At 43.3% G+C, this 18,217-nt stretch overlaps 1 protein-coding gene across 1 annotated transcript in view; it reads left to right on the plus strand.

Annotated features, from left to right (window-relative positions):
* The window catches only part of prdm5 (PR domain containing 5), a 49,064-nt gene that overhangs the window by 23,583 nt on the left and 7,264 nt on the right, over positions 1-18,217 (plus strand). Inside the window, exon 14 of the mRNA XM_060894921.1 lies at positions 14,173-14,258. Within this exon, the coding sequence (XP_060750904.1) occupies positions 14,173-14,258 (86 nt within the window). The remainder of the gene's footprint in view (positions 1-14,172; positions 14,259-18,217) is intronic.

The following is an 18,217-nucleotide window of genomic DNA, read 5'->3' on the forward strand; positions in this document are numbered from 1 at the left end:
TGTTTCTGGAGGTCTTGGGAAAAAAAAGAGCAAACCTATGATGGATAATGAAGGACATAACAGTCATACAGGTAGATTTTATATTTTATATCTATTATGCTTTATTTCGAAAACAAATAAACAACCAAAAACTAAGGTTAGGGTTAGAGTTAGGGTTAGGTTTAGATGATCAAATAGGCCACGCCTACCCGATGACGCAATATCTGTTACGCTGTTCTGAAATCCCTGGAAATAAGTACATCCCATGACAACCCATTAACCATTTGCTGTCACATGATCATCTCAGATCATCTTCCTATTTATTTAATAAGCTTTTTTATGGTTATGGCATCGTCTCTTTAAACCACCATGCAGATAAATCCTCAGATCTGATCGGTCAGATTGTGTATCCACATTAAAGCAAGAACAAATGAGTACAAATCATTATGTATAAATAATGTTTAGCATTTTAGCATATTTTTGCATAATGGCACGAAGCACACAATATGTGCATTTTCTGAACATTAAGAAATAAACATACAAAACGGTCCATTATTATTGCTATTAAATGAGAAACGAATTCATTCATAATGCATTACATCAGATCTGTAATTACAAGCGCAAACATTAATAACATCAGTCCGTGTTCTCATCGCTTAAATCAGGCTAGTAAGCGACCGTGAGAAACCCTGTAACGCTGTGGACGAATGTAAAACATTGATGAGTCAGTGCAGTGCATCGATGAGCAGAGGCGCCACGGCTTATTAAATAATGTTCCTTTTTCTCGTTCAAGATTTTAACCCTTTCATTCTCAGCCAAAACCCTAATAAAACTGCTACAGTCTTTTCAGAAATATAAGCAAGCAAGACGATTTTAGGAAATCCAAATGATAATATAGTATGCATTTCTAAACAAGTGTTCAGCATCCTTCCATATCAGCAATCGTTTCTGAAGTATTTTCCTTAGTTGGTGGTACACTGGAAATATCCCAAAGTTCTAACCAGTGGATGAGCTCATTCAGATGTATCTCCTCAGACAGCATGGAACTAAAGTCCTGGTGCGATCATTTTCCTTCAGGTCTTTCAAGATGTTATGGCTTTCATTTCCAGGCATAATAAGTAAGCAAGACTATTACTGGAATAGTTACAGTGATGAAATGCGAGTATTATGAAAATAAAAATGAACTGAAGACAAGACAAGTAATGTTTAAGAGATCCTCAGACCTGGGTGGCATGGAGGAGCAGAAGTTAGAATGGACACCTCAGAGCTCCAGGGATCCAGGTTTGATCCTGAGCTCGGGTTACTGTCTGTTTGCATGGGATTCCTTTGGGTTGTTAGACCTTCTTAGAAGAAAGTGCATTTAGAACACTAAATTGCCCCAGGTACCGAATGATGGACTCGCATCACGTCCCATCTCATATCCAATGTTTCCAGGATCCACCACTGCCCTGTTACTGAAGATGAATGACTGAAGAAGGTCGGCCATGAGTCTCGATGATGTACGTTCTCTGTACTCTCATGTGCTGCTACTTAAGATGGTTTCAAGTTTCATTTAATTCGTCCAGTAATTGGTTACAGCGCTGCACGGCTCATGCTGCACGGTTTATTCTGGTGTTTTGCCTGTTGTACTGTGCAGCCAGTGTAAGCTCTGTGGTTACCCACATTGCTGGGTGTATTCATTGTCCTGTGCCATAGAACTTGTCTCATACTCTTTTACACAATTTCCATGATGTGTGGATCTGTCAAGGTCATGTATTGTCTCAAATGTTGCATGTATCGTAGATGGAGAGCAAATTCAAATCACTCGACTTTTTATGAATGAATACGCATTAAAATAGAGAATCTTGGTATCATTCATTCATTCATATTCTACCGCTTATCCGAACTACCTCGGGTGACGGGGAGCCTGTGCCTATCTCAGGCATCATCGGGCATCAAGGCAGGATACACCCTAGACGGAGTGCCAATCCATCGCAGGGCACACACACACTCTCATTCACTCACACAATCACACACTATGGACAATTTTCCAGAGATGCCAATCAACCTACCATGCATGTCTTTGGACCGGGGGAGGAAACCGGAGTACCCGGAGGAAACCCCCGAGGCACGGGGAGAACATGCAAACTCCACACACACAAGGCGGAGGCGGGAATCGAACCCCCAACCCTGGAGGTGTGAGGTGAACGTGCTAACCACTAAGCCACCGTGACCCCAGTCTTGGTATCATGATTTTTCCAAAAAAAACCAAGCACTTAGAAAATCAGGAACTTCTCAAGTTGCGTCTTGAAAACACTGAAGCCGTTAATCCCTGACCATGTGTGTGATCGACATGCAGACAAACAATCTACACACTCCAACTGAGAGTTTAAAGCAATGTTAATCTTTAAAGGTAACTTCTTTACCTCAAATCAAGCTCTAATCCCAGCCCTAGTCTGGATAGGGTGAGATAGTCCGTAAGGAGTTCACATGCTGGGATACTTTACTGTCATCATGAGTTAACCTTTCTCAAATTACCTCATCTGATCATCCTTTGTTTTTTCATCTGTGGTAGGAGTTAAAACCTCATTAGAATTTGATAAGAAGGAGAGGAGTTTGGGTAAGAAGAGACTAGGAATGTTCACAGATGTATCAAAGGATAATTGTATTTATTTTGGCCAAAATAAAGCTATACATAGAGAAATATTGAAAAACCACGCATGACTGTTTTTGCTTAAGGTTACATGGATAAGAAGTAGTACTGTTAAAGAAAAGTTCTCAGTGCATTCATCATGTCCAGAGCCAGGATCTGCTATTTTTACTGATCTGTCGGCCTGTATGTCACGGAGAACACTTCGAGTCAGTTGGTGAGGGACTCAACACAACTATGTGCATGGAAGGATTGGCTCACTGTACGTCGGGTTAAAACTTTCCAGATCAGAGGGATTTACTGCACATTAGCTCACCCATGTGCCAGCAGTCCAAGGTGTTGATGATATCATTCTCAGGCGCCACCATGATTTCAGCTCTATGAGACAGTTATCTGAGCTGTGCGAGTCACTCTTCTCGCTGAGAAGTGTTCTGCCAGTGCTGATCCAGGAGCTTGACTAATGGGCTGCTTTAGCTTTAGTGCTGATCAAGAGGCCTTAGACCTCTAACTCAGACCTTAGAGCAGCATTTTCCATTCTTTGATGCACCTGCATTATTTGATCCGCTTGTATTCATCCATCTTCTCATTTCGTCGCATATATTATTCATTCATTCATCTTCGCTTATCCGAACTACCTCGGGTCACGGGGAGCCTGTGCCTATCTCAGGCGTCATCAGGCATCAAGGCAGGATACACCCTGGACGGAGTGCCAACCCATCGCAGGGCACACACACACTCTCATTCACTCACACAATCACACACTACGGACAATTTTCCAGAGATGCCAATCAACCTACCATGCATGTCTTTGAACCGGGGGAGGAAACCGGAGTACCCGGAGGAAACCCCCGAGGCACGGGGAGAACATGCAAACTCCACACACACAGGGTGGAGGTGGGAATCCGAACCCCGACCCTGGAGGTGTGAGGCGAACGTGCTAACCACTAAGCCACCGCATATATTAATTCAATTCAATTCAAGTTTATTTGTATAGCGCTTTTTACAATAGACATTGTCTCAAAGCAGCTTTACAGAACATAAACATAGAACAGAAGGTAAACATAAGGAATAATATAAAGAATTAATATAATAAAAATTTCAAGATTATTATTAGATATCTATAGTTCACAATGTGTATGTATTTATCCCCAATGAGCAAGTCTGAGGTGACTCAGGCAGCAGTGGCAAGGAAAAACTCCCTTAAATTGGTAAGGAAGAAACCTTGAGAGGAACCAGACTCGAAGGGGAACCTCATCCTCATATGGGTGACACTGGAGGGTCTGATTATAAATATACAGTCTGATAAATGTTGTATTGGTGTAAAAGATCACATGGAGTTCAGATCTCCTCTATAGTATCACAGAGTCCAACTGGAGCTGGTAAATCTGTAGATGTCTCAGGATTCTCACAGAGTCGGCCTCATCTCAGTGGAGGTCCAACATCTTCATCGTTCATATATTATACTTATTTTATAGCGATGGAAAAAATTTACTATTCTGGACAGAACAGTTTGTTTTGGGTTGTCTGAGTCAATACGGGGCACGTTTAATAGTACGCTATTACTAGTGTACTATTATTTAGAAACATTGTAAGTGACTTTCTTGCTTTTCCTCTCTGCCTTCCTGTTCATTGACTGAGACTTGGTCTCAGTGCTGGTCAATCTCTGTGAAAGAAGTGTGGCCTGCAGTCCCATTGAAAGAGGTGTGGTCTCTGTACCTGTCAGTCTCAGTAAAGGAGGTGTGGCCTCTCTACCTGTCAGTTCCAGTGAAAGAGGTGTGGCCTCTGTACCTGTCAGTCTCAGTAAAGGAGGTGTGGCCTCTCTACCTGTCAGTTCCAGTGAAAGAGGTGTGGCCTCTGTACCTGTCAGTCTTAGTAAAGGAGGTTTGGCCTCTGTACTTGTCAATCCCAGTGTAGTAGGTGTGGCCTCTGTACCTGTCAGTCTCAGTAAAGGAGGTGTGGCCTCTGTACCTGTCAGTCCCAGTGAAGGAGGTGTGGCCTCTCTACCTGTCAGTTCCAGTGAAAGAGGTGTGGCCTCTGTACTTGTCAATCCCAGTGAAGTAGGTGTGGCCTCTGTACCTGTCAATCCCTGTGAAGGAGGTGTGGCCTCTGTGCCTGTCAGTCTCAGTAAAGGAGGTGTGGCCTCTGTACATGTCAGTCTCAGTGAAGGAGGTGTGGCCTCTGTACCTGTCAGTCCCAGTGAAGGAGGTGTGGCCTCTGTACCTGTCAGTCACAGTGAAGGAGGTGTGGCCTCTGTACCTGTCAGTCCCAGTGAAAGAGATGTGGCCTCTGTACCTGTAAATTCCCGTGAAAGAGGTGTGGCCTCTGTACTTGTCAATCCCAGTGAAGGAGGTGTGGCCTCTGTACCTGTCAGTCACAGTGAAGGAGGTGTGGCCTCTGTACCTGTCAGTCCCAGTGAAAGAGGTGTGGCCTCTGTACCGTTAATCCCCGTGAAAGAGGTGTGGCCTCTGTACTTGTCTATCCCAGTGAACGAGGTGTGGCCTCTGTACCTGTCAGTCCCAGTGAAGGAGGTGTGGCCTCTGTACCTGTCAGTCCCAGTGAAAGAGGTGTGGCCTCTGTACCGTTAATCCCCGTGAAGGAGGTGTGGCCTCTGTACTTGTCTATCCCAGTGAAGGAGGTGTGGCCTCTGTACCTGTCAGTCCCAGTGAAAAAGGTGAAATGGCGTCTGTATATGTTAGTACCAGTAAAGAAGGTATGGCCTCTGTATCTGTCAGTCCCAGTAAAGGAGACATGTCATCACAGAAATGTGTCAATACTTTTGTCAAATAGCAGGACATTGTTAAACCCTAAGGGTTAAAAACTGCTTTAAATTGGTCCCAGATCAGCATCTAACAGCTTATTAATTCACCGTGAGATGGGCAAATAATGTTCCCCCTCAAACTTTCTCAGACTGCCCTTCAGACATCTAAGGCTCCCATTGAGAGTGGACAGCATGTTTCATGGCCTGGTTGGACACTATGTCATGTAGCAGATGTGTGTTTGTGAATATTCATGTTTCTGAGTGCTTTTCCTACAGCCTTATGTGTAATTGTGTCAGTTGTCCTGATCTAGACCCGACAGCACGTCATCGGAGGTGTGTGTGTGTGTGTGTGTCTGTGTTGTAGTGGCCTGGGGGATCGGCCATGCAGGAGAGCCTAAAGGAAACACTTACAGAATGTAGACACGGAATGACATCATTGGGCGTGTGGTGGTTAGGGAAAGACACAGGTTTAGATGTTTGCCCTGGATTTACATTTCACTGAAAAGGCCCTTGTAAAAATGGAGATGTGTGCGTGTGAGAGATTGGGTTATGCCACAACATGTACAAACCCACGGTACTGTCATCTGATATTAGGAATGGGTATGAGTGCATTTCAATTGTCAGGAACAATTAGACATAACAAAACATTTTAAATCTTTTTACATCATTTGATACAAATACCAACATATACGTTTTTTCCTCTTTTTTTTCTACACAATCTCTGGGGCATTATCTACATTATAATATAATGTTTGGCCTTTGCCACATTCACACTTGCAGCATTGCAAAATGTATTTTACTAGGATACATGTTGGGATTTCTCCTGTGTCAAAGCTCTAGTACCTGGGCTTATGACTCTATAGAGCTTCAGTACCTGGGAATTCAATACTGTCCATCTTCAGTAGCTGGAATTTCCACTAACCCGCTTCAGCTCTTGGGAATTTGCTTCTATCTGGCTTCAGTAACTGGGATTCAAATCTGTTCATCTTTCATACTTAGGAACTTTGACTTTGTCCAGCTCTAGTACCTGGGATTTCATCTCTGTCCACCTTCACGCCCTGGAATTATGAGTCTGTCCAGCTTTGGTACATGAGAATGTGACCCTCTCAATCTTCAGCACCTGAGATTTTGGCTTTGTCTAGCTTCAGTGTCCAGTTTTTTGGCTCGGCTTTTTTCCACACTATCAAGCTTTAGTGCCCAGAATTTTGACTCAAGTACCTGAGATTTAGATTCCGCCTAGCTTCAATGCTTGGTATTTTGTCGTAGTCCATCTTAAGTACTTGGAATTTACCCTCTGTCCAGCTTGGGATTTCACACTTAACCATTTCCTGTGACATTGCCATTAAATTCCTGTGTACATACGTATGTATGAAAGGGGTGTCTATGATCGATTACAACACCATCTGTGGAAAACTTACTGGCTGAAGAGTGAATCAATCTTATAAGAAGACAAAGAGCAGCAAGCCCCAAATATTAGTATTTCATAATCCTAAAGAAAGTAGAATTAAATTCTCTTTTGTCTGACAAGTGATTTTATGCAACAAGAACATCGAAAGTGCCAAAGACATGAAAAGGAGACAAAGATGTAAGAACTTTCTAAGTCTTTACGACACCCATATGATATCCACTATCGGTATGAAATATTATACTGTAGCTAAGAAGGATTTACAGATGTATTGAGTTTGGCTTGAGTACAAAGAGGACGTTCATGTGCACACATATATGTGTGTGTGTATGTGTCTGATACTGTGTGTCTCTCTATGTCTTCTCTGTAGGAATCACAGCCTCTTAGTAGTCCACACTGTTCACACACAACATCATTTTTCTCACTACCTTCACTGCACATGTGCCTCCTGGAAGCTCATCCTCATGTCTGTGTGTTTATAAGATCCTGCTGTTCAATTAAGATTAAACTGTCGGTTTGTGACTGATAAAATTGTGGGTTCTGCTGTTGCATTTATATATGGAATTAGCTTTAAACACTGAGGATTTGTACTCTGTACTCTCCATATAGTGTGTGTGTGTGTGTGTGTGTGTGTGTGCGTGTGCATGTGTCCATACAGCAAATAATCCACATGGGCCTCTTTATCCTTGGCACTGCAGGAAATAACGTGTTATGGGATCTTTAGCAGAGCCTCTTTCCCTCCGCCGCGCAGGTCAGATGAAAAGATCTGCGTGAATGATCCGAGTTAAACGCTTATCAGCTCAAGTGGATCGATATTGCGTTTCTTTTCCGTTTGTAGACAGAGGAGTGCGTGTGTCTAGGAGGAAACTGTGAATGTGTGACAGACAAGGCTAATGCAATTCAGACTGGAGCTTTAAAGCCTCAAAGCTGTCCATACAACCCAGAGAAAAAAAAGGGCTCAGCGGGTAAAGCATGCGACGGGGACAACCATCTGTACACCATTCTCTCTTTTTCTCTCTCTCTCTCTCTCTCTCTCTCTCTCTCTCTCTCTCATTCTATACTTTCTCTCTCTCACAAAACACATGATGTGGTGCCAAATGGATCGATCGGCTAGGGCATCCACAGCCGTTTGGGACTTCCAGGGCTAAAGGTAAGCTATGAAGGCACCCAGGGGTCACACACACACGGTGTCCCCTTACAGAGCATGCTAAATCAATTAGTCCCTCTGTTGCTCCACACACACATCAGACTTGATGCTAATTCCCTTGCGACCAAGCTAAATAAGAATCCACTTATAAAAGCATGTGTCTGAAACCATCGAACTCCAGTCACACTCTAATCATAGGCTGGAGTTCGGAATTTAACTCCACCGTCTGGAGCCCCACCACATTGAGGGTTAAGCTGTAAAGAAGGTGAATTAGCATACCGAGACAGCAAAAGCAACTGTACACATCATCCACATGCATCCATCAGTCCTCAAGTGTTAAAGGATCTACAATAAATACATGTTGTGTATAATATTACCATTAAAAATACTACCATTAAGGTTGATTTCGTGAGGGGGATGTCTAAGTACAATCTAGAACCTTCTTCAGGTTCTCCAGCTTGACGGTTTTCTGCACCCGAGGGTCTATTATAGAGCGTTTCTCAGAGAACGCCATAGGAACTATTCAAATTGTTCAAAAATCTCAATGACTTTGACCATTGCATGGGCCATGTTGGTGAAAGATGGGTTGGTTTGTGTATTCCACAGACTGATGAGCTCCAGGGATTTTCACATTAAAATTTTATATACGTTATACAGAATGGTGTTATACAGTGAGCAGTGACTGTGTGGGTAAAAACTGTCAGGGTGAATGGCCAGACTGGTTCATGAGATGCCAAATCAGCCATAAACACCAAGTCACAGAGATCACACCATGTCACTGAATTTGTCTAGCATGAATTGGATCATATGCTTCTACTGTACGTGAACGTGTGTGTCTTTCATTCTTATTCAATTATGTTCTCGTTTTCTCCTAACCTTTTCATTTTGTGTCTTCTTTACTTTTTGGCTGTGATGGTCAATACACCCCAAATTAGTCTTTAAGCATTTTACCACCGTTAGCATATCTGAAGCCTGTCTAATCCTTGAAATGAAAATGTAGGATTTTTTTTTTTTTTGGCTTGACCTACTACAGTTTTACAAGCTCCATAAAACTCCTCCACACTCCCAGAATTCAATGCTGTGCTGGTTCTTAGTTGGCTTGACCCTCTAATGGCTTCCACAGAACTGCTCCGCTCTCACAGATGAGCTTTAACCTGATACTCTGTGTTTGTGACACTCTCCAGAGTAGATCGGTTTGTTTGTCAATTCGACAGCCTTCCTTTCAGGGAACGAGATCGTCGAAGGGCAGACAAGGAATTTTTTAAGAAACTCTTGAATTTGCTTGAGGCTAAATTCAGATGAAGGTCGGGGGAAGATATGGAGGTGGCGTAGGTGGTCGGTGGCAGAGATCAGAGAATATATATTCAATAGTCTTCATTCAATGGTGGAAAATAGAGAAATAGTCACAAAGGCACAAATAAAATTCACTTTGGATGAAGAAAATGAATCTGTTTCAATGACAGTAGTTCGTTTCGTCTTCAGTGGTGCAATGCTGAAAAGGGAGAGTTTAGGTTTGGTCGAGAAAATGGAGTAAATGAATGATTTTGCAGTGAACATCATACTTTTGCTTTGGGAAAAAAACAAACTATGCATCTGATTACGGAACCACAAAGTTCTCTCCAAATACCATCAGAACAGGATGTCTCATAAACACCTGATTTGAACTACCACGGAGGAAATACTCTATATAACCAAAAGTATGACCATCACACCCATATGTGGTTCTTTCCAAAACTGTTACCACAAAGTGTGGAATGTATCTGTAAATTGTAGCATTATAATTTCCTTTCAGTGGAACTAAGAGACTCAAACCTGTTCCAGTTCCTGTGCAGAAAGCCCCTGATCCATGCAGAAATAGAGTGGAAGAACTCATGTCCTCCACAGAGTCCTGACTCTGGCTCAACCGCACTGAACACCTTCTCGATGGACTGGAACTGGAGTCCGCTCTGTCTGAGTGTCTGATGTCAATAATGCTCTAGTAACTGAATGAACACAAATCTGCACAGCCCAATAACTAGTGGAAAGCTTTCCCAGAAGAGAAGAAAATAAAAGAAAGGAGCTTATTAGAACAACAAAACAAAGAATAAATCGTTTCAACAAACTATTTCAACAACTAATATGGGTTTGATGGTCAGGTGTCCACAGACATTTGGCAATATATTGAATGGCGTATCCAATCTTTAGGTCTTTAGATCTTATCCTGGATGTTTGTGATTTGGTGGTGCAATAATATTTTTACAGTTGCTTGGGGTCCAGCTTACACTAATTACACTCCCCTTATATAGCCATGTGATTATGCTTCAGGTAACTGATACAGCAATACGTTATTGAGAAAGATGATGAATCAATAAGAAAGGGCTGCTGGGTTAAACTACCTATCATACACAGCTGGTAATTTCAAGACAGATTCGCCTTGAGGGCAGCGTTCAGCTTAATGAGGATCTTACCCTGTTAATTCCCCCGAAGCCGAGCTAATTAACCTTATTACTCACAGGACAAAAAATATCCACCAGTCCTGCACTCTGTCTAATTAAACAACATATGTTTTTTTTTTTTTTTCTATTCGACAATTAGTCCCTTAAGTGGTTACACCAACAGCATGAATTGGTAATTAGATCGGCGTACAGTCAGCACACACACACGTACACAAACACACACACAGCTGGCATCTCTCTAAAGCCTGCATCTTATTAAGTTAGGCATCGCCATTTCGTGTTTCCTTGAGGAGCTGTCCCAGTTGCCAGGCGCATTACTTATTCCAAAGGGAGCCATTCTCCAGCCAGCAAACCCCTTATTTCATTAGCCCAGAAGAAAGCACTGAAATTGGAATAAGGTTTTGTTTCACGAGCCTGGGATCCTCTCTGTTTCCCAGCGGTGAGGGATACGGTCTGCAAGAGAGCAGATTTTCAGCCTCTTCCAAAAGCAGCTGAGTGAATCATGTACACATGGTGCAGTTTCAGACAGCAGTGATGTCAGCTGGAGCTGGAAGAGATCATCAGGTCTTAATAACACAATTAATGACGAAGTCTGAGCCAAACATTTAAACATTGTTTATAATGAATGCAGGCTATTAGCAGAACTTTAAAGAACGTAGTAGCGCTAATCGGTTCATTCTGTCATTCAGCTGATGATGCGAGCGTGAGTTTTGCGTTGTACATGGAAACTAGGCATTAATGTGTAATGCATGATACTTAAAGCATCTGGAAGTAAAAACTTTTTGCTAGTTGCCTTACTAGCTGAAGCAGCTAATGATAAATCAACAGTTGGACGCTGCATAACTTATTAACATAAGCTATAATTTTACCTTGTACAGTGGGTTCCTTCAGCCACAGACGTATCTCTTTATATTTTTTCATTTCCTTTTATTAAAACCATCACAACATGGTAACGTTGAGAAGAACAAAAAGCTACAATTCAAACCCCATTTGAGTTATGTTACCTAATTATTTAGTGGAATGTCAATTTTCTGTGGATTTGCTTTTTTCCTTGGAAAAAGTCTGGTGAATTGAATTGATTCTACGTTTCAAGCATTAACAGTGGAATTGGAGTGCGTGAGCATATGTCGAATGTTCTGAGATGACGTTCCAGCGTTCCTGCTGTTTTATGAAGCGAAATGAATTTCTTTTTTTTTTTTTTAAATCAGATTCAGCACTAGACATGAATCATGGTTTGTGCTACCATACCCATGTAATGGTAAATGTTCTATTTTAACCAAAAAATGTCAGCGCGTGATGATAGTAAAGCATCCGAGCCGAGCTGCTAACCTCCAATGAGACTCGACTCACTGCTATCTGGTGCCCAAATCGGCTTAGGTTTAAATCAGATCCACGTGTCCGGCTCTCCGGTGATTGACGGCTTGTCAGTACCTGTTTGCAGCTTCATTGTGAGAGTTCAGATAGCATCTCTTGCAGTCAGAGCAGCAGGACTTTAATGTGCAGGGGGGAGGGGCCTACGTGACCCCGCCCAATGTGGGTCATGCTGACTGGAGATCTGGAAGATGGTGGAAAGGGAACTAAATAGCAGGAATGAAGGTTGATGTGTGAATCCAATAAAACAAGGCTGGTTTCACACAATGATAAACATACAGTAGCTATCAACAGATAAGACATAAGAATGTTAGTCTTGACAAATTGCTATGGTGTAACAGGAATATAACTTACTGGCAAATTGTCGCTGTCAGACGGAATCCTCGTATCTCCAAAACCGTTATTTTTCAGGAAATTAAAAAAACGCCGTACCTTATCTGCAGTGCACAGGGTTTAGTCTGCGTTGCAGTGGATTGTCTTGCGCTAAATTCTTGTCCTCAGACGAGCACCAGAACTAGCGTGGGGTCAAGATTTTTTTTTCTTTGAGCCCAGTGTTTTGAAGACATTTACCTCAGAAGACGTGTTGATTCGTTGCGACTCTTGTTAAGGAGAAATATGCCGCGAATCTCTCCCGCGGAGTGAGGAAGAGGTAGACAGTTGAAGTGTCCAATGGAGTTATGAGATTTGTGCTCAAGCTATTTTCAAGACTTTAGATTTGTTAATAACTTGTAAAAATAACAGACCCACGTGGGGACTGACCAATAGCATCGATATGTGAAAAAATATGAAATTGACCAAATTTGGACATACGAGGTTTCCGCCCGACAGCGACGAAATAATACAATTTGGTTGGTCACCAATTTGGCCGTAGCTTTTGAAGAGCTAATGATAGCATGACATATCCAGGACAACAGTCCAGGTGTCCACAGACCTTACACAAATTTTTTGCTACCTATTTTTTTCTGAGACTCAGCTCTAGCAGTTCAGCCCCTAACCGCAGCTTGGCTTTGCTTTCTAGAACCAAATGGAGAATACCAAAATGGTAGAATCGAATGCCAGTATGATGTCATAAGGATGGAATCACAAACAGAATTTTAAGAAAGTTCAACTCCGACTCGTGCTTCCTGCACAATACTGCACTGTGCTTTTTCAGTTACACCCACAGTTTTGGGGGAATTTTACATTTGAAACCACAGAGGCCATGCCCTTTTCACTGAGACTGACACGAAAAGAAACAACTCCTTCAATGAGACTAAAATCTACAGAGGCCACACCTCTTTTACTAAGACTGACAGGCACACAGGCCACATTTCCTTTACTGAGACTGACAGGCACACAGGCCACATTTCCTTTACTGAGACTGACAGGCACAGAGGCTACACCTTCTTTACTGAGACTGACAGGCAGAGAGGCCACACCTCCTTTACTGAGACTGACAGGCACAGAGGCCACACCTTCTTTACTGAGACTGACAGGCAGAGAGGCCACACCTCCTTTACTAAGACTGACAGGCACAGAGGCTACACCTTCTTTACTGAGACTGACAGGCAGAGAGGCCACACCTCCTTTACTGAGACTGACAGGCACAGAGGCCACACCTTCTTTACTGAGACTGACAGGCAGAGAGGCCACACCTCCTTTACTGAGACTGACAGGCACAGAGGCTACACCTTCTTTATTGAGACTGACAGGCACACAGGCCACACCTCCTTTACTGAGACTGACAGGCACAGAGGCCACACCTCTTTACTGAGACTGACAGGCACAGAGGCCACACCTCTTTACTGAGACTGACAGTCACAGAGGCCACACCTTCTTTACTGAGACTGACAGGCACAGAGGCCACACCTCCTTTGCTGAGACTGACAGGCACAGAGGCCACACCTCCTTTACTGATACTGACAGGCACAGAGGCCACACCTCCTTTGCTGAGACTGACAGGCACAGAGGCCACACCTCCTTTACTGATACTGACAGGCACAGAGGCCACACCTCCTTTACTGAGACTGACAGGCACAGAGGCCACACCTCTTTACTGAGACTGACAGTCACAGAGGCCACACCTTCTTTACTGAGACTGACAGGCACAGAGGCCACACCTCTTTACTGAGACTGACAGTCACAGAGGCCACACCTTCTTTACTGAGACTGACAGGCACAGAGGCCACACCTCCTTTGCTGAGACTGACAGGCACAGAGGCCAAAGCTCCCTCACAGACGGCATGCCACTTTTGCTAGCAATATTAGTTCTAAAGGACACGGCTCCTTCTCTGTGTGTGACATTCACAGAGGCCACGTGGGCTTCACTAGGACACACACAGCGCCATGTCTGTGGGCTGATGCACATTATTGTGCTTGCTTAATATCTGTATTTAGCAAAGGTGTGTTATATCCTGATGACCAGTATCATGATGCTGATGATAATGATGATTGTGTGTGTGTGTTTAGGTGAACGCCCTTACCAGTGCCCGTACTGTGACAAGGCCTTCAGCAAGAATGACGGGTTGAAGATGCACATACGCACACACACTCGGGTAAGACCAAACGCCTCCTCATTTTTACACACCTAGTCCTATTTTCTTTTTTCTCTCACAACACACTGGTGCTGTCAGATATCTTTAATCATATATGCATAGATTTTTTTATTATTTAAGACTCCAAAACCACCATTTTACATGCAATAAAGGTGCAACAGTATCTGTAACGTTTGAGAGTTTAGAGTTTATCAGTGAGGGAGAGAGAGTGAAAGAGATTTCTGTATCATAATGTGCGTATAAGAATTTGTAGCTACTCAAGTGTGTGTTGGACTGGTTCTTAAAGCACAGCATGCTGCAGCAGTGTTATAAATCTGCTTCTCTGGCAGATGTTTTTGAGCTCCTCAGCATCTGGCTGGTAGGGAAATGCCTCTTTACCACAGAATGAGGCGCCTCAGAGTGGCTCTCCCCAAATACAAGCGGATTCACTTATTCCACCAGCTGTGATTTATACATAGAAAAGCCACCGTTTTCTGTACATGTGTGTCGGTGTGTGTGCGTATGTGTGAATGTCAGTGTGATATTCTGTGTGCGTGCCTGAATCTGTCTTTATGTTTGAAGCTTGTCCAGTTGTTTGAAAGAGCTTTTCTGTATTCTCTCAGACCGTTACGCTTCGGTAAACGGATATGTACCAGAGCTTCGACTAAGCAAACATATTCACACTCTTGTATGTAGAGAGGATGTTATGTTCAGTTCTGACATGCTGACTGTGTATTTGTTGAGGGAAGGTGAGGACATGCAGGTTGCTTGGAATGAAGAAAGATGCGTTTGGATCCGAAAGGACAGAAGCCATGGTACACCCATATTACACAAGTTGTACTCTACTTGATATGTGGTCAGGTGTATCAGCAGGGGATGGGATCGACATGGAATAACCCCCGAGTCTTTTTTACTTCACTGACATAGCCAGGTTATTCGGTGCACACATACAGAAACATGGCCCACCTCCACTTGGATTCTACAAGGTTGTACCATTTGCAGACATGATTGAATTGCACAATTTCTGGCTACACAGGCCTTTCCACTTCATCCCAAGGATAATTGATATAGTTAGCATCTCTGACTGCGCAAGCCACAGAGGCAGTGAAGACTCCCTGTCACTTTCCTGAAACCCTTCACCAAGTTCACCAAGTTCTCCCTCATATCCCAGTTGCTGTATTTCTCTCCACTGGCTTCCAAAAATTGATGCTTGCTTACAAAGAAGAAATAGACCCCCACCTATTTGAAGGCACTTACCAAACTGTGCTGTGCACCACATTCTAACATCACATGTTCAAAATAGGGGGGCACGGTGGCTTAGTTAACACGTTCGCCTCACACCTCCAGGGTCGGGGTTCGATTCCCGCCTCCGCCTTGTGTGTGTGGAGTTTGCATGTTCTCCCCGTGCCTCGGGGGTTTCCTCCGGGTACTCCGGTTTCCTCCCCCGGTCCAAAGACATGCATGGTAGGTTGATTGGCATCTCTGGAAAATTGTTCCTAGTGTGTGATTGCGTGAGTGAATGAGAGTGTGTGTGTGTGTGTGCCCTGTGATGGGTTGGCACTTCGTCCAGGGTGTATCCTGCCTTGATGCCCAATGACGCCTGAGATAGGCACAGGCTCCCCGTGACCCCGAGGTAGTTCGGATAAGCGGTAGAAGAGGAATGAATGAATGAATGAATGTTCAAAATAACCAGAAAGCATTCTGCACACCATCCTTCCACTAACACCAGACTGTACCTTCTGTAATTTCTCCAAATTTTGATCACCGATTAATTACCACAAGGCAGTGTAACAGACTCTGAGGCACTATCTACCCTTTTTCGGTATATTCAAGGTCTCAGACTCTTGCAATTGGCTAACGTCTCTGTGATTAAACAGGGGAGAGTTAGAGTATTTGTTCCCACATAGAGGGCACGGTCAATTTTGCTCCTTTGGCCCCAAGCCACCGGTGACACGTAATGACAGTATAACAAACTCACAATCTTCCAGCAATTGAGTGAATTATTTTTGTGTTGCACCACTCGGCAGCCTCCCAGCCTGTACTTTTTACCCCGAACAGAGCGGCTCCATTTTTTGATGGCTCCATGATTTATGATGCTCGCACCATATTCTGATCCCTTCATTAGCACCATGCCAAACGAGTCTGGATATCTGGACAAACTCCAGCTTTGATGGTTTCATGGCCACTGGAGATTCTTTCTTGGCTTTCCCAGACATCAGCAGTCAACATGCAGTTTGGTTATAGATAGAAATGGGCAATGTAATGTTTTACAGTTCTTCAAGGGTTCTTGAAGATTCGAGTTCTACTCAAAACTCTCACTGACAGGGAAACACTCTGTTGTAGGGTCCTGCTCAAGCTGAAGAACCCATAAAGTTTTTACACATCTATGACACTGTGCAAAGAAGGACAAGAAACTAGTGAGACAAACTAGGTACGGTTGTCAGCACAAAAGAGACAGGTGCTAGCAATTAGCGCTAGCAGTAATGTATCATGTATTACTGTATGTTCCACTCTTACTGGGGACACATTTTCACTTTCTATAACAAACTACAACGTTTCTATGACTTAACCTAAACGTCAGCTTCAATAATGATCCAAAAGCTTGCTAACCAAAAAGCGCAACACTAAACCTTTTTTTATTTTTATTCCTTTGGAAAACATCATTTTCACAGACTTGGAAACTTGGACTTGTTTACTCTGCTTCAAACACACCCAACACTGTGACTCAGAGCTCACAACAGTGTATAATACTGACACATAATAACTGATGCTTAACACACACAACCACAAACACACAACACACTACACACACATTGTCCTGACATTAGAAATGATTGTACAGTTTGCTTGTCCTCAGGAGCAGTTATTACTTCCTCTAGATTTGCCATATAGTCACCCCTGAAGATTCAGGACATCGGGGAGGACTTCAGGTTTGGGCTAATGAGGGCAAATTATGGTTTTAGATCTGATTCTAACCAAATGTCCACATCTCTGATGCCGACAGCAGTGAAAAACTTGTGAAAAGTTCTAAACAATTCTTATCAACCTTCATGATCCAAGTGCAGCTGGTTTTGTAGTTTTTGTCCCCGCAATATCCTGACTCCCCTGTTGTCCAGAGTCCCCATGAACCCTGCTGGCAAGTCGGAGACCCTGATACACGGCAGACACAAAGCGCACACTGCTGATGATGTCATGATAAGAGGAGCACTTTGATGAAGTCATACGGAAGAGAGAGAAAAGAACGTTGTACGACAACGTTGTGTCGTTTATCTTATTGTGCTAATGATAAGTTCAAGCTCCTGTCACTATAGTGTGTGTGTGTTTGTGTGTGTGTGTGTGTGTGTGTGTGTGTGTGTGTGTGTGTGTGTGTGTTAAACAGTTCCTGCTCGGCTCTGGTTCTAAACTTAAGAGCAGAAAGGTTTTCTTTTTTGGCTGCCTGCTGAAAATCTGAACTCGCAGGACATATGGACACACACACAGACAGACAGACAGACAGACACACACACACACACACACACACACACACACACACACACACACACACACACACACACACACACACACACACACACACACACACACACACACAGTATACACAGCACAATCCTGTTTCTTAGTCGTGACCTTTGATCAACTCCAACTCATCTGATGCTTCTTAAATACTTCCACACTTACAAAAATAGTTTTTGGTTCTCTCTCTCTCTCTCTCTCTCTCTCTCTCTCTCTCTCTCTCTCTCTCTCTCTCTCTCAATTTTTTTTATATTTTTTTAACCCCATACATTTACACGGTTACACACACACATACACACACAGATACACACACGGTTACACACACACATACACACAGATACACACACGGATACACACTCTTGATCTTGCATATCCTGTGTGTATCATGCGTCGTCCCTCCTTGCCCTGCCTGTAAGATATCTCCTTTTCCCAGGATTCGCACTTCCTGTGTCCACCCATTCCCGTGACAG

The sequence above is a fragment of the Tachysurus vachellii genome, chromosome 19 (assembly GCF_030014155.1).
Source record: "Tachysurus vachellii isolate PV-2020 chromosome 19, HZAU_Pvac_v1, whole genome shotgun sequence".
In the NCBI taxonomy this organism is placed as follows: Eukaryota; Metazoa; Chordata; class Actinopteri; order Siluriformes; family Bagridae; genus Tachysurus; species Tachysurus vachellii.